The 25372-nt window shown below is 46.0% G+C and overlaps 1 protein-coding gene and 1 non-coding gene across 4 annotated transcripts in view; both read right to left on the bottom strand.

Moving 5' to 3' along the window:
* Positions 1–1085: 1085 nt before the first annotated feature.
* The window catches only part of COPA (COPI coat complex subunit alpha), a 58031-nt gene continuing 33744 nt past the window's right edge, over positions 1086–25372 (bottom strand). For all 3 annotated transcript variants that reach the window (XM_073609536.1, XM_073609537.1, XM_073609538.1), the window contains 18 exons: positions 25231–25316; positions 24969–25107; positions 22541–22703; positions 20863–21009; positions 18546–18735; positions 15758–15853; positions 15574–15662; positions 14055–14178; positions 13857–13940; positions 13663–13772; positions 12379–12456; positions 12023–12091; positions 9481–9617; positions 8065–8251; positions 7818–7928; positions 4204–4365; positions 2225–2419; positions 1086–1342 (listed from right to left, as the gene is read on the bottom strand). In XM_073609536.1, the coding sequence (XP_073465637.1) occupies positions 1283–1342; positions 2225–2419; positions 4204–4365; positions 7818–7928; positions 8065–8251; positions 9481–9617; positions 12023–12091; positions 12379–12456; positions 13663–13772; positions 13857–13940; positions 14055–14178; positions 15574–15662; positions 15758–15853; positions 18546–18735; positions 20863–21009; positions 22541–22703; positions 24969–25107; positions 25231–25316 (2227 nt within the window). In that variant the 3' untranslated portion in view covers positions 1086–1282. The remainder of the gene's footprint in view (positions 1343–2224; positions 2420–4203; positions 4366–7817; positions 7929–8064; positions 8252–9480; positions 9618–12022; positions 12092–12378; positions 12457–13662; positions 13773–13856; positions 13941–14054; positions 14179–15573; positions 15663–15757; positions 15854–18545; positions 18736–20862; positions 21010–22540; positions 22704–24968; positions 25108–25230; positions 25317–25372) is intronic.
* LOC141120802 (small nucleolar RNA SNORA84) lies at positions 3041–3174 on the bottom strand. The gene has a single exon (XR_012239955.1). It is a non-coding gene; the product is annotated as a small nucleolar RNA SNORA84 (small nucleolar RNA).

Below are 25372 nucleotides of genomic sequence, written 5' to 3'. Positions count from 1 at the left end.
GCCCAAGAGGGTTAAGGCAGTGCTGGAAAATAATGGTGGCCACACAAAATATTGACACTTTAGGCCCAATTTGGACATTTTCACTTAGGGGTGTACTCACTTTTGTTGCCAGCGGTTTAGACATTAATGGCTGTGTGTTGAGTTATTTTGAGGGGACAGCAAATTTACACTGTTATACAAGCTGTACACTCACTACTTTACATTGTAGACAAGTGTCATTTCTTCAGTGTTGTCACATGAAAAGATAGAAGAAAATATTTACAAAAATGTGAGGGGTGTACTCACTTTTGTGAGATACTGTACATCCCGGAACGATCGGCGGTGAGCTGGGCCCCTTGCAATCACTGATCAGAGAAAGGAGCCAATGACAGCGGCTCTTTACCACGTGATCACTGTGTCCAATTACAGCCGATCACCAGTGTAAACAAACACTGGCAAAACTCTGTTCCCCCTATTCTCCTTACACATGATCGGCCTGTGAGGAGAATCTGGGAACAGAGTTGCCGTTTTAACCTCTTCTTTACTGTGAACACTGCCCTGATATAAAGTGTACCGTCACAGCCGCCACCAGTGCAGCCTATCAGTGTACCCGTCACAGCCGCCACCAGTGCAGCCTATCAGTGTACCCGTCACAACCGCCATCAGTGCAGCCTATCAGTGTACCCGTCACAACCGCCATCAGTGCAGCCTATCAGTGTACCCGTCACAACCGCCATCAGTGCAGCCTATCAGTGTACCCGTCACAGCCGCCATCAATGCAGCCTATCAGTGTACCCGTCACAACCGCCATCAGTGCAGCCTATCAGTGTATATCGCAGTATAAAATTTAAGCCTAAATTTAAAAGAAAAATTATTTGTCATAATAAAAAATAAAAATAGTGGCGATTAAATACCACCAAAAGAAAGCTCTATTGGTAATTGTCATTCAAAGTGGGACAGTGCTGAAAGCTGAAAATTGGCCTGGGCAGGAAGGGGGGGTAAAACTGAAGAGGCTCTATATACCTTCCCTACTCTCCACCCCACAACTAAAGGAAACTCAGTAGGAGTCCCACATGGACAACATAAAGACAGAGCTGGACATAAGATTTCAATTTAGGATGATTTTTATTTCACTTGCAATAATGAAACAGAACATGAGAAGATATTCAGCCGTGTCTTTGTATGGTCCTGTTGGGTGATCATCGCCACCAGTGTTAGAAAAGACACGAGAAGCTCTGTGCTGAGCTGGAACAAAACTACTATAAGAACAGTTATATATAAGGAGGGGGAGGGGGTGGAGATCTTAACGGAACTGGAGGGGGCTGATCCGCAGGCCAATCACATCTTTTCCTATTTCCGTCACCTGCAAAATAAACATAAAAAAGTATTATTATATAATAAAGTGTGTATGTGGAATAAAAGCAGGTTGCAGCAAAACCTCTTGATCAATAAAGAAGACAAATTTGTTACATCGTATCCCCAAACAATGAGCATTAGATACTTCACACAAAAAAAGGGTGCGGGAAACCCGCGTTGTCATGCGGAACCCTACAGCGCATGCACAAAAGCGCACTGCGCTCCCTTACACTGGCCCGTGCAGCTGGGAAGGAGGAGGAGGGAGCAGGACTTCTGACGGACCTCGTTGCAGCGAGGTCCGACAGAAGCGGGGACAGGGTACCTGTCAAAAAAACAGGGGAGGAAGCACTTTTGGGTGTATTACAATAAAGACATTTATTGGTTATCTTGTACAAAAGGAACTAGAAGTTTCAACCTGAAAATTAAATCTTGAATGGCTCCAAGAACTCCCCCCAGCTCTGATGAAACGTTGGTGTATTGTAAAATAAATTTTATATATATATATATATATATATATATATATATATATATATATATATATATATATATATATATATAAAAAAAAATAAAAAAGGCACTGAGCTCAATAGCTAGGCTAACTCCATAGTGTTATCATGCCGTATGTTGCTGGGGGAGAACATTTCACCCATCTGGATTTTTAGAATAAAAAAAAAAAAAGTTCTGTACCAAGAAGACCCCCTCAAGGTGGTAGAAACTTAGCCAAGACCTCTCCCACCATAAAATCTGCCGCCCAAAGACATAGGTGGCAGTCAGTGACTTGCACCTACCACACCCGTGAGGCAGAAAATCCAACTTCCTTCCAGGGATTGTTCTGTTACGGCTTACAGAAAAGGTAAAATGTGCTAAAAATCGGCATCCGTTCACTTACCGTGGAGACTCTGCAAATCTGTCCTTTGTACTCTGGGCTGTAGCAGGCGCCGCTGAGCGGGCATTTCTCCACCGGCTTCCCTCGGTAGATGGGCTTGTAGGAGGCGGCACAGATGTCGAAGGGGTTGTGCATGTCGTAGTTGAGCTGGTACGTGTCTGTGAGGCTCTTCTCACACGCGGCGAGGATCTTACGAGTCTGTGGGCAGGAAAGTTAAAAATGAGAGAACGCCCCTCACTAAGGAGAACTAGATCCCTTCCAGTAATGAACATGAACACCTTAAAAGCGGAGTTCCCCCTGGGTAAAAAAAAATTAAAATAAAAGTCAGCAGCTACAAATACTGTACTGCTGACTTTTAAGGCTTAAAGTAACATGACGGCCATGATTGGCTGTCACATGATCGGAAAAGCTCCCGATAGCGAGCAGCGAATGCGCGCTGCATACGGAGGAATACGATCTGCAGAAGTTCCATTTCTGGGTGGAACTCAGCTTTATAAGCCAAAAAAAAAAAATCTACTCTGTTGCTTAAACGCCTTTCTAAAACACAGCAGTGCACTTCCTGGTATGTGAAGGTGCCTAGGCACTCCTGTACCTTCAGCTTCATACCTGTATGTCTGCCCTGTGAGATTTAAGGCACTGCTGCCTCTGGCTGCTAGGTTGGGCTCTCTGGCATGCTGGGACCGGTAGTTGCATGGAAGCCAGAGAGCCCAACCTAGCAGCCAGAGGCAGCAGTGCCTTAAATCTCACACGGCAGACATACAGGTATGAAGCTGGAGGTACCATGCAACTACCGGTCCTAGCATGCCCTCTTCTGCTGAAATGTGTCACTGTGACCGGGCTATGGGGACAACACAGCAATGTCATGCCCCATGCTAAATATCACAGTACTAATGTCTGCCCTTTATCACACACTGGAACAATGTAACATCATACAGGTCCAGTAACCACAGGGCATAGTTTGTGTTTATCTATATGCTGCAGTACTTCATTACGTTTTCTTAGTCTCCCTGCAAAGTCCCAGCCGGCTCACCTATTGCAGCTTCCCGTTATGACAGGACAACGATGCTGCGCGGCTCCTGAATTTCCACTCCCATGTAGGCTGTGCCTGCTGTCAAGACAGTGGGAGGAGCTGACATTGCAGGAGGCGGGGCTCTCAGCCTTGTCACTGCTGATTCATAAGCCTGTAGCTTGCCAATACCTTAGTCCCCGCCCACCGTTTCCTGGGATTCACAGCACCGCCTCTGTTGCCAAAACCCTCCCACTGTGAGCTGCAGTGTCTGGGAAGGGGGAGCGTGGGACACACAAATAGAAGAGAATTTAGCTCGGGGAAAAAAGGTGGTTTAATATTAGGAAGCTCATGTCATCACATAGTAACTGTACTTGTTTAGACTGCGATACAGGAGCCTTTATTTACACTTTAAACGGCGTGTAAAATGATGCAAATCTTTGAAGCTTTAATAGTGTTTCTCCAGTGGAACCTTGGATTACGAGCATAATCCGTTCCAGGAGAATGCTTGTAATCCAAAGCACTTGCATATCAAAGCGAGTTTCTCCATAGAAGTCAATGGAAACTAAGATAATTCGTTCCGCATTGACTTTTTTTGCATGCAATACCGCATGTGGCCAGAGGTGGGGGCGGCGCCGGAGAGCCTTGGAAATACTCGGCTGAACTTGGAAACCCTCGGAAAAACTCGGGAACGGAGTATTTACGAGTATTTCTGAACGGCTCCGAACCGTTCCAAGAGTCATCGGCGCCCCTGCACCTCTGGTCAAATGTGGTACTGCACACCACATTAGCTTGAATTCTCCTCGTTTTGCGAGACACTCGCAAGCCGAGTCAGGATTTAAAAAAAAAAAAAAGAAAAGTTGCTCGTCTTTCAAAACGCTCGTTAACCGCGTTACTCATTAGCCAAGGTTTCACCTGTATTTGAAATGATCATTTCAGAAAGTTGGGAGGTACCAATTACTCCTAATGGTCTCACCTGCTGTGCCACCTCAGGCTTGGGCCCCAGTTCCAGCAGTCGCCTGGCGAACACTGCGGCCGTTTTGAAGTTCTTGAGTTTGAAGAAGAGGTTGACGGCCGTTCTCAGCACCAGGATCATGTGGACGGGCTGCAGGTTGGAGTGTGTGAAGTAAGCTGCCATCTGCAGAGAGGAACATACAAAGGTCACAGCGATATCAACACCTCCCCCTGGTGGTGGGTATTAAAGTTTATGTAAACCAGGGGGTAGGCATCCTGGGGGCCCTCCAGATGTTGTGGAACTACATTTCCCATGAGGCATTGCAAGGCTGGCAGTTACAATTACTCTCAGAGGCAAGATGGGACTTGTAGTTCTGCAACAGCTGGAGGGCCCCAGGTTGCCTACCCCTGATGTAAACCATAGCAATCAACTCTTTTTTTTTTTCGGTCAGTTACATTGACTATTAAAATAATTTTGCTACATCTGTCTGATAAATTCAACAAAAAATATCTGTCAATCCTGCCAGAAATAATGTGAGGTGATGACTTCCCGTGCTGCACTCTTATCAGTTAACTTTGTACCCAGCTCTCTGTGGACTACAGAACAACTCAGTCTATGTTTGATAGAACGGGCCTGTCAAAGTGACTGATGGCATGAAAGCCTAACTCCCACAGGGCATTCTACCTAAAGGTTTAAAAGGTGATTTGGCTAAATCTACAGAAGAAAAACCAAAAGGCAGCTCCCTGTGCCTACCTGCGCTCCACTGGCTTCCCCTGGAGCCTGCATCAGGGAAGTCCTCCATGCTGCCCCCCTGCATCCTCCAGATCCTCAGTAACTCGAATAAGTCTTTGCTGTGGAGCCCAGAAAAAGCTCCAGCCGGCCCTCCCTTTCCTCCCTGTGCCGAGTGGGACACGAAACACGTCCCCGGTGCCTGGTGATTGAGTCACCCCCTACCAGAAATGACGTCTGGTGACCTCCAGTCAAGTGGCATCATTTCTGGCTAAAAGGAACGCTCCATCTGCCTACAAGCCAATGCTGCAGGGAGGATGTTGCACAGCCGTTCACATTCCTCGCCAGGCTCTGGAAGGAGGCAGGAGCGGGTCTCCTCCCACCGGCCTGCCAAAAATGGATCACTGCAGTTGCAACAGTGACCTCCACCACCAACTGATGCTGGAAATTTTGCAAACCAGTAATTTTTCTCCTTCACTGATGGGACAGACGAGGCGGCAATGAATGGGGCACCGACGAGGTGGCAATAAAGGGGCACTGACGAGGCGCACTGATGAGGTGACAACGAAGGGCACTGATGAGGTGGCAATGAACTTCCTCGGCCCTCCCTGTGTGTAACACTAAGCATCACTCAGCACTACTTCTTACTAACATTTCTCAACCCTTCTGTGAAACAGATCCCAAAGACCAACAGCCTTCCTTCCCTTGTGCAAAAAAAAGAGGGAACAAAAACTTTAAAGCACACTTTTTATTTTTCCATGAAGGGCACTTATGGTCAGCGTGAGGAAAGAAAAGCCGATAACCAGCTTGTGTTTACCATGTGATCAGCTGTGTCCAGTGAGAGCTGATCACAGATGTAAAGGACGGCTGTGATTGGCCCTTTACCCCGATCTGTAATCAGCTGAGTCTGAAGGACTAGGCGATCACAGAGCAGGCCATCCGTGCGCCGCAAAGTAAGGCTGCGCAGTAGCCGTCTTTCGGCAATAGCGCGAGCGGAAAGTGGTTAAGATCCAATGGCAATGTGTTTCCTGTGTCGGTGGGAGGAGCTCCATCTCGAGGGCTGTCCTGGAAGATGACTGAGGGAAATACCAGGTTCACGTTAAGGCCTAACTCTATCTTAAAGAGGAAGTAAACCCCGATGGGTTTTACTTACTCTTTATTCCGCTGTAAAGTAAAAATATAATGGACAAGTATGCATCGCATACTAGCCCATTATGTGCCACTTACCTGAAAACGAAGGCCACAATATCCCCACTGTGTGGAAGCATCCATCTTCACCCCTCTTTCTTCCGGGGCCGCGGACTCCGGCTCTGTGACTGGCCGGAGTCGCGTGACATCACGAGCCCTATAGAAACGTCATGGTCGCGCCCTCTCTAAAGTGTGCATGCGCCGATGACGTCGGTGGAAGCGTATAAAGTAAATATCTCCCAAATTGTGCAGGTTTAGAAAATATTTCCAGTTCCTACAGGTAAGCCTTATTATAAGGCTTACCTGTAGGGAAAAGTGGTCTGTTAGAGCCCTTTCACACTGGGGTGGGCGGCGGCAAAACGCCGCTATTATTAGCGGCGTTTTACCGTCGGTATGCGGTGGTATTTAACCCTTTCTCGGCCGCTAGTGGGGGTAAAACCACCCCGCTAGCGGCCGAGAAAGGGTTAAATACCACCGCAAAGCTTTGCCGGCGGTATAGCCGCGCAGTCCCATTGATTTCAATGGGAAGGAGCGGTATACACTCCGCTCCTTCACCGCTCCGAAGGGGCTTTCACACTGGAATGAAAGCAGCGGCACTTTCAGGTCGGTTTGCAGGCGCTATTATTAGCGCAAAACCGCCCCAGTGTGAAAGGGCTCTAAGGGTTTACAACTACTTTAAGAAAATAAAATGAAAGAACACTGACTGCGCTGCACCAAGGAAGAATTAAAAAAAAAGTGATCACCGCTGCAATACTCCACTTCTCTCCAGTGCTGCTCCTTGCAGACTCGCCTCTCTGAAATCCAGTACTGCTTCTCAACTGGGCTGCATGATGCCAAGTGTCCTTTAACAAACTTCCTTACAGCTTAGACCAGTGATGGCGAACCTTGGCACCCCAGATGTTTTGGAACTACGTTTCCCATGATGCTCACCTACTTTGCAGAGTGCAGGAGCAGCATGGGAAATGTAGTTCCAAAACATCTGGGGTGCCAAGGTTCGCCATCACTGGCTTAGGGTGTCAAGGGTCCACTTTCCTGGGGGGGTCAACGAAGCGGACGTCCTCAAGCATGGCTGTTCTGTGCGGAATTCTGGAGCAGCCCACCGCAGGAGGAATATGAGCTTTGTCGTCACATGACCGGACCAAAGATTTCTGTTGGGGGGGTAAACGGGGGTGGTGGTCTCAGCCTAAAATTGGCTTTTAAATTCTCATTTTTTTAAAAAATTTTTTTAAAACAAACTTGTTATACTTACCTGCCCTATTGCAGTGGATTTGCCCGGATCCTCTTTTTCTCGGGTCCCTCTTCACTGCTCCTGGCCCCTTCCCTCCTGTTGAGTGCCCCCACAGCAAGTGGCTTGCTATGAGGGCATCCGAGCCGAGCCGCAGCTCAGTGTGGCTATTCAGACACGGAGCTGCCATTCGGCCTCGCCCCCCTCTCTCCCCGATTGGCTAACTGACTTTGATTGACAGCCACGGGAGCCAATGGCGCCCCTGCTGTGTCTCAGCCAATCAAGGAGGAGGGTCCCGGACATCGCTGGACAGAGAGGGGACTCAGGTAAGTATTAGGGAGGCTGCTACACACACAGGTTTTTTATTTTAATGCACAGAATGCATTAAGATAAAAAAAAAACTTCTACTTTTACAACTCCTTTACTCTATCAATGAAATGTACAGAGTTTTCTATTGCGTTTTTTTTTTTTTGCTCCGTTCCTTCCAGCTCACCTCACAGATCCTCTTCTGCTGCTCCAGGGTGTCTTTCGGAAGTTTCTTTCGCTCGATTTCCATGGAAAGACCCACAATATATTCTCTGCAAATGGTGATCAGCTGCTGAGCCTAAAAAAGAAAGTAATTTCAAGAATTAACATTTTCCCTCCAGTGCTAAAAAAAGTCACATCCTGGGGGGCAGTAAGTAATAATTCACTTTGGGGGGGGCTTCAGGAACTGAATTTTAGAGACACCAAGCCCTCACCTCGGAGATCTCCTGCTTGTTGTCCACCACCAGAAGGGGAACACTGAGCAGAATTAGGCGGAACTTCTCCACCGCCTCTTCAAACTTGCCGGTCGTGGTGAGCTGGTAGCACAGCTGCAGCCGCTGGATGAGATCGCTGAGCTTCAGACCAACTGCGGGAAGGCCGCTCTTCAATCCCGCGTCCTTCCTACAAAGACCGGGGGAAGATGGCGTTAGTATATTACAAGGCAGCTGACCTCAAGTAGGCTGCTATTGGTGACCTTGCCGATATTCTGATCCTACTCAGACCCAGAAGAAAACATGCACATCAGGAATGCTATTATCACTGCGACTTCACTGGCTGCATGATTGAACAGCATGGAAGTGCTAAACTCACCTGGAATTAATCTGACAGCCAACTGGCATTTTCAGAAGGTGGTCAGCAATGTTACTTACAAGGGACATGCGGTGAGGTCAGTGGCTGGTAGTATCAGAGCCAGATACACACAGGTTAGATATGCCGTTAGATCGAGAGCAATAATTCTAGCACTAGACCTCCTCTCTAAACATGTAACCAGTTTAAGTTTTTAAAGCGTCGCCTATGGAGATTTTTAAGTAGCGTAGTTTGGTGCCATTCCACGAGTGTGCGCAATTTTAAAGTGGTTGTAAACCCTTTTTGTTGACTTTTACCTATAGGTAAGCCTAGAAATAAGGCTTACCTATAGGTAGTGGAAATATTTCCTAAACGTGCGCCGTTTAGGAGATATTTCACTTGTAGTGGCGCATGCGCTGTGAAGAAACGGACCACCGTGACGTTTTTTTCCCCCAGCGTGTGCCGTGACTGATGGCTCCCGGTAATTTCACAGTAAATAGATAAATAAAATTATCTTACAACATATACAGCATAATAATATATGATTTAGCTTGTACTTTTTCGGCAGACAGCAGATTCTCATTCTCCCTCTTAACTGTGTGAAAAAACATGGGATTGTGGGTAAATCGTATACACATAATACGTTTTTTCCTTGTAGTTAAGAGGGCTGGGCTGGAAGGGAGTATTTGTCACATGCCGCATTAGACACACGCCCCCTTCTATTACACTGCAGTGAGAGGAGAGCCTCCACTGCAGCAATTGATCCAAGGGCTCCAAGCTGTCCATTGAGCTCAGTGCCTCTGACAAGAAGTGAGAGGCACTGTGAGCTCATCCTCTCAGTCTGCTGCAAACAGAGTGTGCTTGTATTTAAATTGGCTGCTCTGTATGAAGCTTCTGAATGGCTGCACAAAGAGCCCTGTATCTCCGGAACTATAACTCAATCATTTATTTTTTTTTTATGTTTATCACCTGCCTCCCCTGACTGCACATCCCCGATACCTATGCAGCTCTCCAAGCACAGGTAACAAACATTTCACGGCAGGATGCGTCTAGAAATCTCTTACCAGTTGCGCTGTGGGTAGCCGTACATGGCGGGAAGCCCCGGCAGAGCCTGGAATGTGCTGCGTCCCCGAGAAAAGGTATGGAGGAAATGCTGCTTGTATGGACCGAAGTTCACCACTCCCACCTGATCGTGGAGAAGCTGAGAGGACAAGCATCAAAAGTTACTCCTCAAGTTTACAAAATGCTGTAAAGTTTTATTTACACACGTAAGCTTACATTTGCAAGCAGATGCAATTGGGATCTCTCTTCTTTATTACAAAAAAGGACAAATAAAAGCAGTCGGGGAATGCGACAAAGCAAAAAAAACGCAGATCGGGCAAAAATCAGAGCGTTTACCCAAATGATTCCCAACATGATATCTGTATAATCCCCTGCAACCAGAATCACAAGACCACCTCACAGGATCTCTGGGAGTGTACATATAAAACCCGGTCTATGTAACTTCCAGTTTATCTGCTTCTTGTATCACCAACCCCTTTCACACTTCCAAGGTGGGTTTGAGACATCTCTTAGTAAAGATATGAGGCTTTCTGTATAGGACAGGCAATACAGAGCCACGATGGAGTGTGGTTAAAAGTGATTGTAAACGTGAGTTTTTTTTTTGTAAATGTCATACTTACCTGCCTCTGTGTAATGGTTTTGTATGAACAGCCCGGAACCCGCCTCTTCTTAGGTTCCCCGCTGGTGCACCTGCCCCCCCCCCCCCCCGGCTAAGTGCCCACCATAGTAAGCCTCTTATTCTTAAGCTCGATACACACTATACAATTTTCTTTAGATTTACCAAAATCATATGAGGTCAAACCTAAACACTTCCAATTTGTATGCAATCAGGCAGACCCTTCTACTACATAGTTGAAGGTAAATCTAAAGATAATTGAACAACAAAAGTTGTATATAGTGTGTGTTGGATAGCAACATGGTTTAATATCATACTTCTGGTATTTCATTTCCTGGTTGATACAGCCAGTTGGCCTAGGTTGGAATGAAACACATCAAAGCTTTGTAGCATATCAGAATAACAATGGTTTGGCTCAAGCCCACCTGCTGTGATATGTGTGATTACAGGCTTCAAAGAGAATAAGAGCTAGCTAAGACGGCCCAGGGATAATAGAGAGGATTCATGGACAAACACTGCCCCCAGAGGCCAATTACGGCAAGACAGTCAGTAATATAAGCTATTGAGGAAGACTGCCCTGTAAACACTCTGATTCGTCCAGGACCGAGTGGGGCTGGCAATGGGGGGGGGGGGGGGGGGGGGGTGAGGTGTGACTGACGTTTGTAAAAAGGGCTGCTTCAAGCAAAGAGCTCTCTCTTTGGCTCTGGATTTCTCTCTCTTCCGATGCTGGCCTTGGCCTGAGCCTCTTCCGCTTTCCCTTTGGATCATGGCTTGGGCCTAAGCCCCATGGCTCTGGCCCTCTCTTTCAACATCTGGAGACCAGCTAAAGAGTCTTTTCTAGAGGATGTGATAAGTATATTCTTGTATTGTGTTCTGATTGTAAGATTTGTAGTATTGTAACATCTTTAATACTTTTATGTTAGTTTCTAAATTCTGCTGTTTAGTATATTCCTATTTTCTTGGGAAATAAATGTAACATTGTTCACTAAGCAGGTGTGTTTGTTATAAGTATGTGCTTATCAGACTCTTAGACTAGCTAATTTATAGGGATAGGCAAGTTAATACATGTATGCGATAGTTATATAGGATATATTAGATTGTATATTATTGCATAGATTACTTCAGTGCGTATCCAGCTTTACAGCGGGCTTGCTCTTGAGCCATGCTGTGTGTGTCCATTGACATACACACAGCACGGCTCGGCCCTTTCCCCCCCCTCTCACTGGCTGGGATTGACAGCAGCACGAACCAATGTCTCCTGTTGCTGTCTCTGTGAAGGGAGCTGCTGCTCGCTCGCGCGTGCGTGCGTGCATAGCACTGGATCAAGATCGAGCTCGGGAAAGTATAAAGGAAGGGCTGGGGGAGATCCTGGACACAGAAAGATTTTTACCTTAATGCAGAGAATGCATTAGACCCCTTTCACACTGCGACCGCCCATGTGTTAGCGCCCGAAGGGGTTAAAAACGCCCCATGTTGCGGCGCTTCGGAAGTGCTTTTTAGGTGCTTCGGAAATGCTGCCCGATTTACTGCAATGGGCAGGGGCATTTTGAGAGCGGTGTATACAGCGCTCCCAAACCATCCCAAGAACGCTGCTTGCAGGACTTTTTCTAATGTCCCACAAGTGCACCGCCCCAGTGTGAAAGCTCTCGGGCTGTCACATTCGGGGGGGGCAGTTTTCAGGCTCAATTTCTATTCTTATTCTGTCTCTCATTATTAAAATAAACCTACCATTAAAATTATAGACTGATCATTTCTTTGTCAATAGGCAAAACGTACAAAATCAGAAGGGGATCAAATACTTTTTTCCCCCTCACTGTACCTAAGCGGTTTTGCGCCCTTGCAATAACAGGCCTCGCACACACGCCTCTTCCTGACTAAGTTATCAACGAACCTTTTACCATTTTCACTATTCAGAGTTCTGAACTCACCCGCATTGCCGTTTCGAATGAAGCAGCCAAGATATGATCCACGGGAAGCTGGGAGTTGTTACACCACAACTGCAAAAAAGACAGTAAATAATTTTAGTTGACAATGAACCAACAATACCATTAAATAAAACAAAAGCATTTTCTTTCCCCATCTAATTGATCATTTTATTCGGTCGGATGGCTCTCTTCACAAACAATCGCACTACGTAGTCATTCATTTTTTTTTTGCAGCAAAAATGACTAATTCACACCAGTTTTCCATGTAATAGTGAAGAATAAAACCGCTTTCCTGCATTTAAGTGGTCTGGTGGTTCTTTCCGTTCTGGTCCGGTATGTGAACACCTCTAATGTCTTACCTGTGCCGGGCTACTGCCTTTGGTGGGTGGCACAAAGAAGCCATCTTCTCCAGTTCCAGATGGGCCAGAGGGAACATCCTGAATAAAAGGGTAAGAAAGAATAAAATGATCAGTGACGTAAATACAGACCTCCATCTTGCTTCCCAATCTAAAAAAAAAAAGGGTTTGGGAGCAATTCACAAATTCCTTACTATACAAGCTGGAACAAGTCTACGCATGAGGAACGTAACTGAGAAGATAGACCTTCAGTCTTCCCAGAAGGATGACCAGAATTAGGCCCTTTACTGATAGGTGGCACTGATGGGCACTCATAGGTAAACTGATGAGCACTCATAGGTAGCACTGATAGGCAGCACTTATCAGAGGCGCTGAGTGAGCCACCTCCATGTTTGACGGTGGGGATGGTGTTCTTGGGGTCATAGACAGCATTCCTCTTCCTCCAAACACGGCGAGTTGAGAGGATGCCAAAGAGCTTGACTTCGGTCTCACAACACTTTCACCCAGTTCCCCTCTGAATCATTCAGATGTTCATTGGGCAGAGTGCCATCCCTAATGGGCAATGATTGCCTTCCCTGAAGAGCTCTAGTGGGCTTACCTGGTGGCCATGGGTGGGCATTCTCGGGGGGGGGGATCATCTGTGATTGGACACGGTTGAACACGTGGTAAAGAACCTCCGTCAGAGGCTCTTAACCTAGATCAGAAACGCGATGTGTCAGACTGACACACCACCGATCGCCGCTCTTTTTGGGGACCAGTGACACTAACAGTGATCAGTGCTAAAAATATGCACTGTCACTGTACTGACACTGGCTGGGAAGGGGTTAACATTAGGGGGCGATCAAAGGGTTAACCAGTGTTTGTGTACTGTGTGGTAGGTGCTTTTACTAGGGGAAGGCATTGATCCATTTTCCTGCTTCGTGGGAACACGGAATCCATCCCTTCCCTACTGACAGAATGGCAATTACATAGGCAGATCGCCGTTCTGCCTCTGTGCCGAATGATCGGCGGGTGCCGGCCTGGTCACTTGATGTAGGAGGAGAGATCGCTGACAACGGCTGCAGAGTCTGGGCGATGACGTCACCCCATAGGCCTGCGGTTGGCTGTCCCTCCATTACACTGAGGCCAGGGCTGGGACCTGATCATATGACCAAAGTACCCTCAGAATAGGCAAGTATAAAAGATCTTTCCTTTCACTGGTTATATAGAATACTTTTAGGATGGGGGTAAGAGTAGATTTAAAGTAAAGTTTGTGTTCTTCTAAACTTCCACTTTAAGGATTCTCACCAGTTCAGGGGGAAGTTCCAGATCTTCTTCCACGTCCCATCCACCACCTTCTTCTTGTGCTTTTCCAGGAGCCTCATCTCCGAATGTCTCTCCTGCATCCACAAAGCCATCTAAGAAGTAGAAGAAAAGAATTCAAAAGGACAAAATTCTCTCCTGACCACCCATCAGAAGACAAAAACAGACATCTGCTTTACCTTCATCCAGCTGAAGCTCAGCATCTTCTCCCCAACCTTCTCCTCCCACAGTGTCCACATCGATGTCTGCTGCCATACCTTTGGCTATAAGGAACAGAAAGAGAGTGAAAGGAGACAGGAGGTGATTTGATGAGATGGACCTTCATTGGTCTTCTCGTTCTTCAGAACCTTTCATATCTCTCTTCAGCAAAGCCTTACCTTTACTTGCTATGGATCCTTCAAAGAAGCCCTTGGAAACAGTCAGCAGAGGCCAGTTGGTGTCTAGCGGCATAACTGGAGGAGGAGGTAGGAGCAGTTTGGCATCTGGGTCTACCTCTGGAATCTACAAAATTTAAGGCCAAACTGATTAATCTCTAAACCACAAAGAACGCATTCTGAGATCAGCTAGGTGGCCATCTTTGCTGGACGAGTCACCTTTTGAGATGACACTTCCAATAGTTTTTTTTTTATTTTTCTGGGAGGTGCGTTGGGTTTCTTTTGTGGGAAATGCATTGTGTGTTTGTTTTTTTTCTTTTGATTTTCATTTTTGTAGTGTTGTTGTTTTATGAAAAAAAAAATGTAATAAAAAAACTATTTGATTGAATCAATTGTTTGTTTTTGGTGCCAGTGGACATTGTGGTTTTGGCTGCCTGTTATATCAGATGGCCAATCATGCCAGTGTAAGGTGGGCAGGAGAAAAGCAGACTGCACCAAGGAGCATCCCTACACTATTTTGTCAAAAGTATTGGGACACCGGCCTTTACACGCACATGAACTTTAATGGCACCCCAGTCTTAGTCCGTAGGGTTCAATATTGAGTTGGCTCACCCTTTGCAGCTATAACAGCTTCAACCTGTTCTGGGAAAGATGTCCACAAGGTTTAGGAGTGTGTCTATGGCAATGTTTGACCATTCTTCCAGAAGCACATTTGTGAGGTCAGACACCGATGTTGGATGAGAAGGTCTGGCTCACAGTCTCCGCTCTAATTCATCCCAAAGGTGTTCTTTTGGGTTGAGGCCAGTCAAGTTCCTCCACCCCAAACTCGCTCATCCATGTCTTTATGGACCTTGATTCGTGCACTGGTCCAAATCATTTGGTGGAGGGGGTGTTATGCGGTGGGGTTGTTTTGCAGGGATTGGGCTTGGCCCCTTAGTTCCAGTAAGGAGTCAGCATACCAAGACATTTTGGACCATTTCATGCTCCCAACTTTGTAGAAACAGTTTGGGGATGACTCCTTCCTGTTCCAACATGACTGTGCACCAGTGCACAAAGCAAGGTCCATAGAGACACGGATGAGCGACTTTGGGGTGGAGGAACTTGACTGGCCTGCACAGAGTCCTGACTTCAACCCTATGAAACATCTTTAGGATGAATTAGAGCGGAGACTGCGAGCCAGGCCTTCTCCTCCAACGTCAGTGCTTGACCTCACAAATGTGCTTCTGGAAGAATGGTCACACATTCCCATAGACACACTCCTAAACCTTGTGGACAGCCTTCTCAGAAGAGTTGAAGCTGTTAAAACTGCAAAGGGTGGGCCAACTCAATATTGAACCCTACGGACTAAGACTGGGGTGCCATTAAAGTTAAATTAAATGTGCGTGTAAAGGCAGGCATCCCAATACTTTTGGTAACATAGTGTATCTTTCAAGGGTTTACATCATGCAAAAACACGAGCCACCAATGGTCACCATCATATGGCTACGACTGGTGGAGTTGGAGGCCCTGGGGACACACTTACTATTTCTTTCTCTGGTTCAAAGGATTCCCGCAGTTTGTCTTCTTCATCCGTAATGCCGTGTGTGGCGGCAGTGAGATAAGCCAGAGACTCTGCAGAAAAAGAAAAAAAAAGACAAATACAGTCTACAACTCAGCAAAACAATAGAGGAAGGAGCAGGCAGTGTAGCAGACAAGGGTTGACTTACTTTGCCCACAGTTCTTAAGGATCCTCACTCTCTCATCAATGTCTCCCAGGAAGAGGGCATTCTGGTACTGCCCGCTCATGTCCTTACGGATCTCAGCTGTAATTCAAGATACAAAAGAAGACGGTAAGACACAGCAAGACAGACGATACCCTGACCCTGAGCCAGCTGCTTCATCAAAGTTTAAAAGTGGCTAGAGGGGGAGCACGTATCTTCTCTACAGTTTTGGTTGAGCACCAACTTCGAACTCATGCGCATGCAAAAGGAGTGACATCACCCCCCAGCCAACGTAGACAGCCACATCACAATACCCAGAAGATAGTTAGAAGATGTCGGCATGGTATCTTGCAACAGTAAGTAAGAAGAAGTAAGTATTGCGGACTTTGGTTCCCCTGTAAAGCCTATGGTTTTGAAACAGGATTTTCAACAAGCTCCTATAGGTGTGATGTCCACAAACTACAGTCATATAAGAGAACAGCCAACTCAGGTGGTCTGGCTTGTTAAAGTCAAACTAAACCTTCCAATCCTTTACAGCCAAGGTCGTGGCCATCACAACACCCAGAAGAACCTTCCAATCTTTTACAGCCAAGGATGTGGCCGTCTTAGCTTCTGTTTGAAGGATAAGTCCAGCCTAACAATAAAATCTCTACATCTACAGATACTCACCGATCTTAGACTGACCTATCTAGCCCCGTAAAGAAGAAATCCATATACATACCTTTTCTGAAGCCGATCCGACCCGATCCCACGCTGAGCTGTCAGCTTCGCTGTGGAGGCGGGTGTGCAGAGGACACGCCGGACAACGGGAGCCCCATAGTAAGTGTATGGGTGACGTCACTCCCCATTCATTTCATAACCGTTGTCAGTCGTGTCCTCTGCGCAGAGCTTCCGCCGCTGGAGACCGGATCGGCTTTTAAAAAAAAAAGGGTATGTATACTGATTTCTTCTTTACAATATTAGATAGGTTAGTGTTAGATCGTGGATGTCTGTAGATGCAAAGATTTTAGTATTAGGGTGGACTTATCCCTAATCTGCAATTTTGATGGGGCTTCACGTGATGATTTATGACACAAGCCTTTTGATGGCTTTACAGTTCAGTTGACAGCAGAAGCAAATGTGACAGTTATTCACGGCACACCTTGAATGTCACTGTGGAGATATCAGGATGATGGTTGCAGCTGCAGGCTTTTTTTCCAGTCAGCGATTCCCTTCAAAGTAAAAGCCATCATAGAGGCTCTTTAGCCGCTTGATTGCTTTTACAGGCGGCGGAAGGGAACGCCCCCCCCCCCTTCCCGCCGGTGCTTCTCCTGGCTTACCCTTGCGATCGGCGAGCCAGAGAATGAATCTGCTGCTGGCGGTGAGGGTTTACCAAAGAGCTGGCTATAAACCAGATGGTCCCTGGGCCATCTCTATGACCCTTGGAGGCTGAAAGAAACTTTTTTTTTTTTTTTGCTGGAAAGCCTGAGATTGCTTTGTTTTTTTTAATATCTCAGGATTTCCAACCTACAGGAGAGATGTGGGGACAGTAAACAGGACCTGCCATGCCCTATTTCTATTACAAGGAATGTATATAATATGTATATAATATGTGTGTATATATATATATATATATATATATATATATATATATATATATATATATATATATATATATATATACACACATATATATATACACACATATATATATATACACACATACACACACACACACACACACACACACACACACACAGTTTAAAGCGCTCCTGTTCCCTCGCACTCACGCAGAAGCGAGCACATACGTAAGTCGCGCCCACATATGTAAACAGTGTTAAAACTACACGTAAGGTAACGCCGCAAATGTTAGAGCAAGAGCAATAATTCTAGCGCAAGACCTCCCCGTGACTCTAAACAGGCAACCTGTTTTAAGCGTTGCCTATTACTTTTTAAGTACCGAAGTTTGGCGCCATTCCACGAGTGTGCGCAATTTTAAAAGCGTGACATTTTAGGTATCAATTTACTCGGCGTAACTGAATTGAAAAATTGCTGTGCAAATACTGTTCAAAAATTACTGTGCAAAATATGCAATGACCGCCATTTTATTCCCTAGGGTCCATGCTAAATATATATATATATATATATATATAAAATATATTTGGGGGTGCTGCGTAATTTTCTAGCAAAAGACTGATGATTTTTCATGTAGGAGAGAAGTGCCAGAATTGGCTTGGTATGGAAGAGGTTAAAGCAGAACTAAACCCTCCTCCTCTCTTTTTCAGCCAAGGAAGCTGCCATCTTGGCCTGTTTTTTTATCTGTAACTGCCATGGTGCTGCACATGTGATCAGTTATGGACACCAGCCATTGGATCGTATGACAGTTTGGTTGATAGCACAAGCAAATGTGACAGTTAGCATTCCTGGTATGTTGGGAATGGAACTGTTTTTTTTTTTTTAACTGGTAAATCGATGGGGCTTAGTGACCTGCACCCACACTCGCCCACGTCATATTGGGACACAGCAGCCATATGCATGCAGCTGCTTGTCCCAATAGAGATGAATGGGACGGCGGCACGGGGACGCGCACAACACCTGTGCAGCCCCATGCAGGGGAAACTTGAACCTGCGTGGGGGTTGCAGTAAAGCGCCCCATTTGAACGAGTCCCAATACAATTCATCAAGAAAGCTGCAGATTATTCAGAGCTTCCTGTGTAACAAAGACCCTTACTAATCCTCTATATTGCCCACCAAAGGTGTCTACCATATGAAGTCAGGAGCTGATCTGATCATCTATGTGGTCTGCATCTCTTACCGATCTTCATCATCTTTCGCAGTTTCTCCAGGTTCCCGGTGATGAGGTAAAGGAAGGCGAGCTTATCGAAATTCTTGGTGCGCTGGTAGCACATCTCCACGATCTGATGGTTGCCCTGCAGCAGAGCCACCTCGCCCAGCTTCTCCCAGCAGCTCTTGTCATCCAGAGCCTTCGCGGCTTCTAAAGCAATCTGGTGTGCGGAGAGAAGCCGTTATTACAGATAGACAGGGGTAAAGGCAGCGAGGCGAAAATAAATTAACCTGAAACTCAAAAGTTAAGGTCTGCTATCTTTTAGAGCAAGGGTCTCTAAAAGGGACTTTAAGAGGGCCAGACTGTGGTCATTAGAGGTAGAAAGGGTCCCGGACTCAGTGAGAGGTGTCATTGGGAAGAATTGTGCCCCATTGTTTGGCGTCGTTGGGAGAAATTGTGCCCCATTGTTTGGCGTCATTGGGAAGAATTGTGCCCCATTGTTTGGCGTCATTGGGAAGAATTGTGCCCCATTGTTTGGCGTCGTTGGGAGAAATTGTGCCCCATTGTTTGGCGTCGTTGGGAGAAATTGTGCCCCATTGTTTGGCGTCATTGGGAAGAATTGTGCCCCATTGTTTGGCGTCATTGGGAAGAATTGTGCCCCATTGTTTGGCGTCCTTGGGAAGAATTGTGCCCCATTGTTTGGCGTCATTGGGAAGAATTGTGCCCCATTGTTTGGCCTCATTGGGAAGAATTGTGCCCCATTGTTTGGCCTCATTGGGAAGAATTGTGCCCCATTGTTTGGCCTCATTGGGAAGAATTGTGCCCCATTGTTTGGCCTCATTGGGAAGAATTGTGCACCATTGTTTGGCCTCATTGGGAGGAATTGTGCCCCATTGTTTGGCGTCCTTGGGAAGAATTGTGCCCCATTGTTTGGCGTCATTGGGAAGAATTGTGCCCCATTGTTTGGCGTCATTGGGAAGAATTGTGCCCCATTGTTTGGTGTCATTGGGAGGAATTGTGCCCCATTGTTGGTGTCAGAGAATGAAATATCACCCCAAGGGCGGGATAAGAGCAAGTAAAGGGCCGCACATCCGGCCCCCAGGCCACAGGTTGGAGACCATTGTTTTAGAGAACATCTAGAAATGTTTATTGTGCCTAAACAAAACCCTGAAAGATTTATCTTTCTCTTGAATTTCTCCTGAAAAATATCAGTGCACTTCCTGTGCCTAGGCACTCCTGCTCTGTAACTTCATAGTTCTAAATCTACAGGAGATAATCTTAGGCCCTCTTGCCACTGACCACTAGTTTTACCAGGTTTGGAGTGAGATTTGGTGATGTCACTTCAGTGCTGTTTATTGTTCTCCTTGCTGGAGGGGAAGCTGTACCTGAAGACCTGCAGTACAAGGATCTCCCTGCTTCTGCATCATCTGTTCTGAGTATCTGTTCTTCCTCCACTATTCCTGCTGGTGCTTGACAATTACCCCACCAGGCAAAAGGGGGGTACCACTGACATGAGGAAGCAAAGCCATGTTCTTCTGACCACTAGGCTCACCAGGATTGGAGTTCTGTTTGGTGATTTCATTACAGTGCTGCTTACTGTTCTCCTTGCTGGAGGGGAAGCTGTACCCAAGGACCTGCAGTGGAAATATCTCCTTGCTTCTGCTTCATCCATTCTGTGGATCTGTGCTTGCTCTGTCTCTATCATTATCCCGCTAGTCATTAGATGAGGTCACTACTAAGCTGCTCAGTGTTCTCCTTGCTGGAGGGGAAACTGTGCCGGAGGACCTGCACTGCAAGTTTCTCCCTGTGTCTTCCATTTTGCGGATCTGTGCTTCCTCCACCTCTCCTGTTGGTTCTTGACCATTACCCCACCAGCAACAGGGGGGTACCACTGACATGAGGAAGCAAAGTCACGTTCCTCTAACAAGATGGCATTCTCCACACAAGGACACGCTCAAGTTCAAACAAGGCATGGTACGTCAGTAATAAGAAAAAAAAAAAAAAAAGAAGAACAGCTGCTGAGGGTCTACAGGCAATACTGGTTATTGGTCTTTTACCCCATGCTTGCCTTTTTTTTAGGGGGGGTGGGGGGTGGCAGGGGCGGCTTCCACAATACTAATCCCCTTTAAAGCAAACATGTTAATCTGGACTTCATGGACAAAACACAAGAAGTAACCACAGAAAACATGCAAATGCATTTGCACAGACAAGCTACATCAGGAGCATCTAAAAGGCAAATTCAAACCACATTTGGCTTCCGGTGCGCACAGGTCTTACAGAACAACATAAACATTTAAGGTCTGGGAAAAAAAAAATCATAAAAGAGGACCCGGACAAGTCAACAAACCTCAATATTCCCGCACTCCAGAGCCAGGCTAAATCGTGTCTTCTCGTCTTTCACAAAGTGCAATGCCACCTCGGGGTAACCCTTCTTCTGCAAGTAGGCAATGATCGACTGTCCTACCAGCTTGGCGTTTCTCACCATGTGCAGCACCTAACGGGGAAAAACAAAATGGTGGTGAAGTGCTCAGCTCAACCAGAAAGATCATTCATAAAAAGAGGAAGTGGTATAGTGTGTAACTTCTTTTGAAGACAGCAATGGGGGCCAAAGCACACTCAGGGGTCTCAAACTGGCGGCCCTCCAGCTGTCTGCGTAACTACAAGTCCCACCATGCCTCTGCCTGTGGAAGCCATGCTTGTAACTGTCAGCCTTGCAATGCATCATGGGACTTGTCGTTCTGCAACAGCTGGGAGGGCTACCAGTTTGAGACCCCCTGTTCTAAACTGAGCACTACTGCCAGCAAATCAGAGATTGACAGTTTTAAAGAGAACCTGTCAAAATAAGATAAACATTGAAACATATTTCTGGGTTGACATTCTTATCCTGGCTTCAGTACAGTAAAGTCTGTGGGCCGTGAGTTACAATATAGTACTTGTTTCAGGTCAATGATCTGGTGAGTAGCAATATAGATATATATATATACACATACACACACATACATACACTATGTCTATATATACACACATATAAATATATATATATATATATATATATATATATATATATATATATATATATATATATATATATATATATATATATATATATATATATATATATATATGACATAAGCCGGGCCTTTAACCCAGAAAGGTCGGTGGGCCTCCCGATGACGTCATGCCAGAAAATGGCGAAGCAAGACCGAGCAGATGCACAATTCTGAGAGCATTCTTCAGGACAATACTGGATCCTCTTGGGAGGGCGAGTATCTGGCATAGACTTTCATTGAGAAAAGAGGAGGGGGTGGGCCCAGTGTTGGGCCTCCTGATGTGGGACCAAACGGGGGGGGACAGAATTCAGAGGACTCTGCAGGACAATGCTGGATCCGCTTGGGAGGGTAAATATCTGGCATAGACCTTCATTGAGAAAGGAGGGGGTGGGCCTAGTGTTGGGCCTCCTGATGCGGGGCCAAGCGGAGGGGGGGGGGGGGATTCTAATAGGACTCTGAAGGACAATGCTGGATCCGCTTGGGAGGGTGCGTATCTGACATAGACCTTCATTGAGAAAGGAGGAGAAGGTGGGCCCAGTGTTGGGTCTCTTGATGTGGGACCAAGCGGGGGGACAGAATTCAGAGGAATCTGCAGGACAACGCTGGATCTGCTGGGAGGGCATTTGAAATGTTCAAAACCTGCAATAAATGTATGCTGGGCTTAATAAAAAAAACAATGGGGTGGTGTGGGTGGAGATCCGCTTTAAGCAAAAAATCAACACTAGAAGATTCTACATAGAAGCAAGCGGTGAACAGACTTCTAGCACAAGTAACTTGACTGACAAAGTCAAATCTAGCCAAGCTAAGGCTGCAGCGTCCAAAAAATGGAATAGGGACTTAACTCTGCCCTGCAATCCCACCCAAGGCAGAGATATATTGTGGGTAGAGTCGCAGCTTAAGGTGAACATATTTGGAAGATGGCTGGCTAGGAAACTACAATGCTGCAACACACTGTGACCTCACATAGGTCACTACCTCATCATATTTCCGGTTAATCAGGGCCAACTTGAATTTAAATTCCGTGGGGTCAATGGTGAGCACCCGTGGGCGACATTCCCGGTCCAGACAGTAAACGTTGTTACCCTTCACACGGGTGATGTAGATGGGCAGATCCAGAGTACGAATGATGCCGTGATCACTAAAAAGGAAAAAAAAATAAGATCAGATGACACCAATGCAAACAAAACATTTTATATGCTGCAAGTTGGACAACTCAAGAATCTGCGGTCAGACAATTCGTCTGTATTTACACCAATTGTCGAACGCCCAGATGTTTTGGAACTTCATTTCCCATGACGCTCAACTACACTGCAGAGTGCAAGAGCATCATGGGAAATGTAGTTCCAAAACATCTGGGGTGCCAAGGTTCTCCATCACTGCCCTATAGCACTTTTACTGCTACAGGGTGGCCGCACTGCGCAGAATCACGTATATTTACATATATTTCTGAGTATCAGGCACGAGTGAGCGCCACCAGAGGCAGACCCGATGTCCGCTGGCCCCCTGCTGATCATTCAGTACACAGGCAGAACAAGAGACCGGCCTATGTAAACAAGGCAGATTGCCGTTCTGTCAGTAAGGAAGGCATTGAACATGTGTTCATGCAAAGTACAAGCACCATCTAGGGACACATTCAACCCTTTGATCGCACCTGATGTTAACCCCTTCCCAGCCAGTGTCATTAGTACAGTGACAGTGCATATTTTTAGCACTGATCACTGTATTAGTGTCACTAGTACCCCCAAAAAGTGTCAAAAGTGTCCAATTTGTCCACCGCAATATTGCAGTCCCGCTAGAAGTCGTTGATCGCCGCCATTACTAGTAAAACAATAAAATAAAAAATTCCATAAACATATCCCATAGATTGTAGAAGCTATAAATTTGATCGCCCCTGATGTTAACCCCTTCCTTACCAGTGTCATTAGTACAGTGAGACAGTGCATATATTTTTTTTTTTAGCACCGACTACTGCATTGATGTCACTTGTCCCCAAAAATTTGTCAGTAGGACCCCTTTTGCACTGAGGCGGCTTTCAGGCGTTTTAGCGCTAAAAATATCACCTGTAAAGCACCTTCTCATGCCTCCCTAGTGTGAAAGCCCAAGTGCTTTCATATGGGGGGCGGTGCGCTTGAGGTATAGGAAAAAAGTCCTGCAAGCAGCCTCGTTGGAGCGGTGTATATAGCGCCCCTAAAATGCCCTGCCCATTGAAATGAATGGACAGCGCTGACGAAGCGCCTGCAAAGCGTTTCGGCAGCGCCGCTACACGGGTGCTTTTAACCTTTTCTTTGGCCGATAGCGGGGATTAAAAGCGCCCCGCTGTCGGCCGAAAAGCACCGCTAAAGCGACGGTAAAGCGCCACTAAAACTAGCAGCGCTTTACCGCTAATGCACCCCCACCCCAGTGCGAAAGTAGCCTTAGTGTCCCGACCCGACTGTGCATCACAATTCCACTATAAGTCACTGATCGCCGCCATTACTAGTAATAATAAAAAGAAAATAAGTATCCCATAGTTTGTAGACGCTATAACTTTTGTGCAAACCAATCAATATATTATTATTATTATTGGGATTTTTTTTTTTTTTTTTTACCAAAAACAGGAAGCAGAATACATATCGGCCTAAATTGATGAAGAAATTTGATTTTTTTTTTTTTACATCTTTAAATCGGATAGGTTTCATAGCAGAAAGTAAAAAATATTTTTTTTTTTTCATAAATTGCCGGGTTGTTTTGTTTATATCGAAAAAAAATAAAAATGCAGAGGTGATCAAATACCACCAAAAGAAAGCTCTCTTTGTGGAGAAAAAAAAAAAAGACAAAAATTCTATTTGGGTACGGCGTTGCACAATTGTCTGTTAAAGTAACAAAGTGCCGTATAGTAAAAATGGCCTGGTCATGAAGGGGGGTAAATCTTTCAGGGGGTCGAGTGGTTAAAGAGGATCTGTCACTGTGCCCACTCTCTTGCTATGGCACCCACCTAGGCTTTTGCAGTGCTCACTCGCTGCTCTGCTTGTTTGTTGAAGCCTCTAGAAATCCCAGAGTATTGCCATATATGGGAGAGCAAGTGACCGCCGCATCCCCTTACACCCAGGATAGAATGCTTGGGCCTAAGCTTGCCAATCCATAAGCCCAAACTCTGTAGAGTACAGAGAAGGGATTAGCACCAGGGCTCCGACAGCCAGCAAGTGGAGTATCAGTTATGGTGTCCTAACAAGAGAATCTGTCACCTTGCTTCGAATGAACAAAGTGAAAGATCCCTCAATGGGCAAAATGAAAGGTCCCTGAATGGGCAAAATGAAAGGTCCCTGAATGGGCAAAGTGAAAGATCTACGTCAAGTCATTATTAATTACCCACTAGATTTTAGCAGCGACTTCTGGAAACATCACACTAGGCCTTGTATCTTACCCGGTGGTGAGTGCGTATTTGATGTGGTTGCTGGTCGTGTAGATGAAGACACCGCTCTCCTCCCATGCACCGCTCTTCACACGAATGTTCTCGTGGATGTTACAGAGAGATTCCAGCTTTCTGTTGCAGATCATGATTGCTGTGAATGGACAAAACACAGAGGACAACCATCAATCAAATTCTGCAGACATGGGATGTGGGCAGCCAATAACGGTCCTGACACCAGGTTACCATCGTCTTACTCCAGTGATGGAACACTCACCATGTTTAGCCAGCAGGGCCACATGAGACATGTCAGAAGACCAGATGACATATTTAACTTTAGCGATCTTCACAGAAGACAGTGTTCTGCAGACAGATAAAAAATATATATATTAACAGCGGGCAACTAGCAGGTAAACTCG

The sequence above is a fragment of the Aquarana catesbeiana genome, linkage group LG13 (assembly GCF_042186555.1).
Source record: "Aquarana catesbeiana isolate 2022-GZ linkage group LG13, ASM4218655v1, whole genome shotgun sequence".
Lineage (NCBI taxonomy): Eukaryota > Metazoa > Chordata > Amphibia > Anura > Ranidae > Aquarana > Aquarana catesbeiana.
This window is presented reverse-complemented; position numbering and strand designations above follow the sequence as displayed.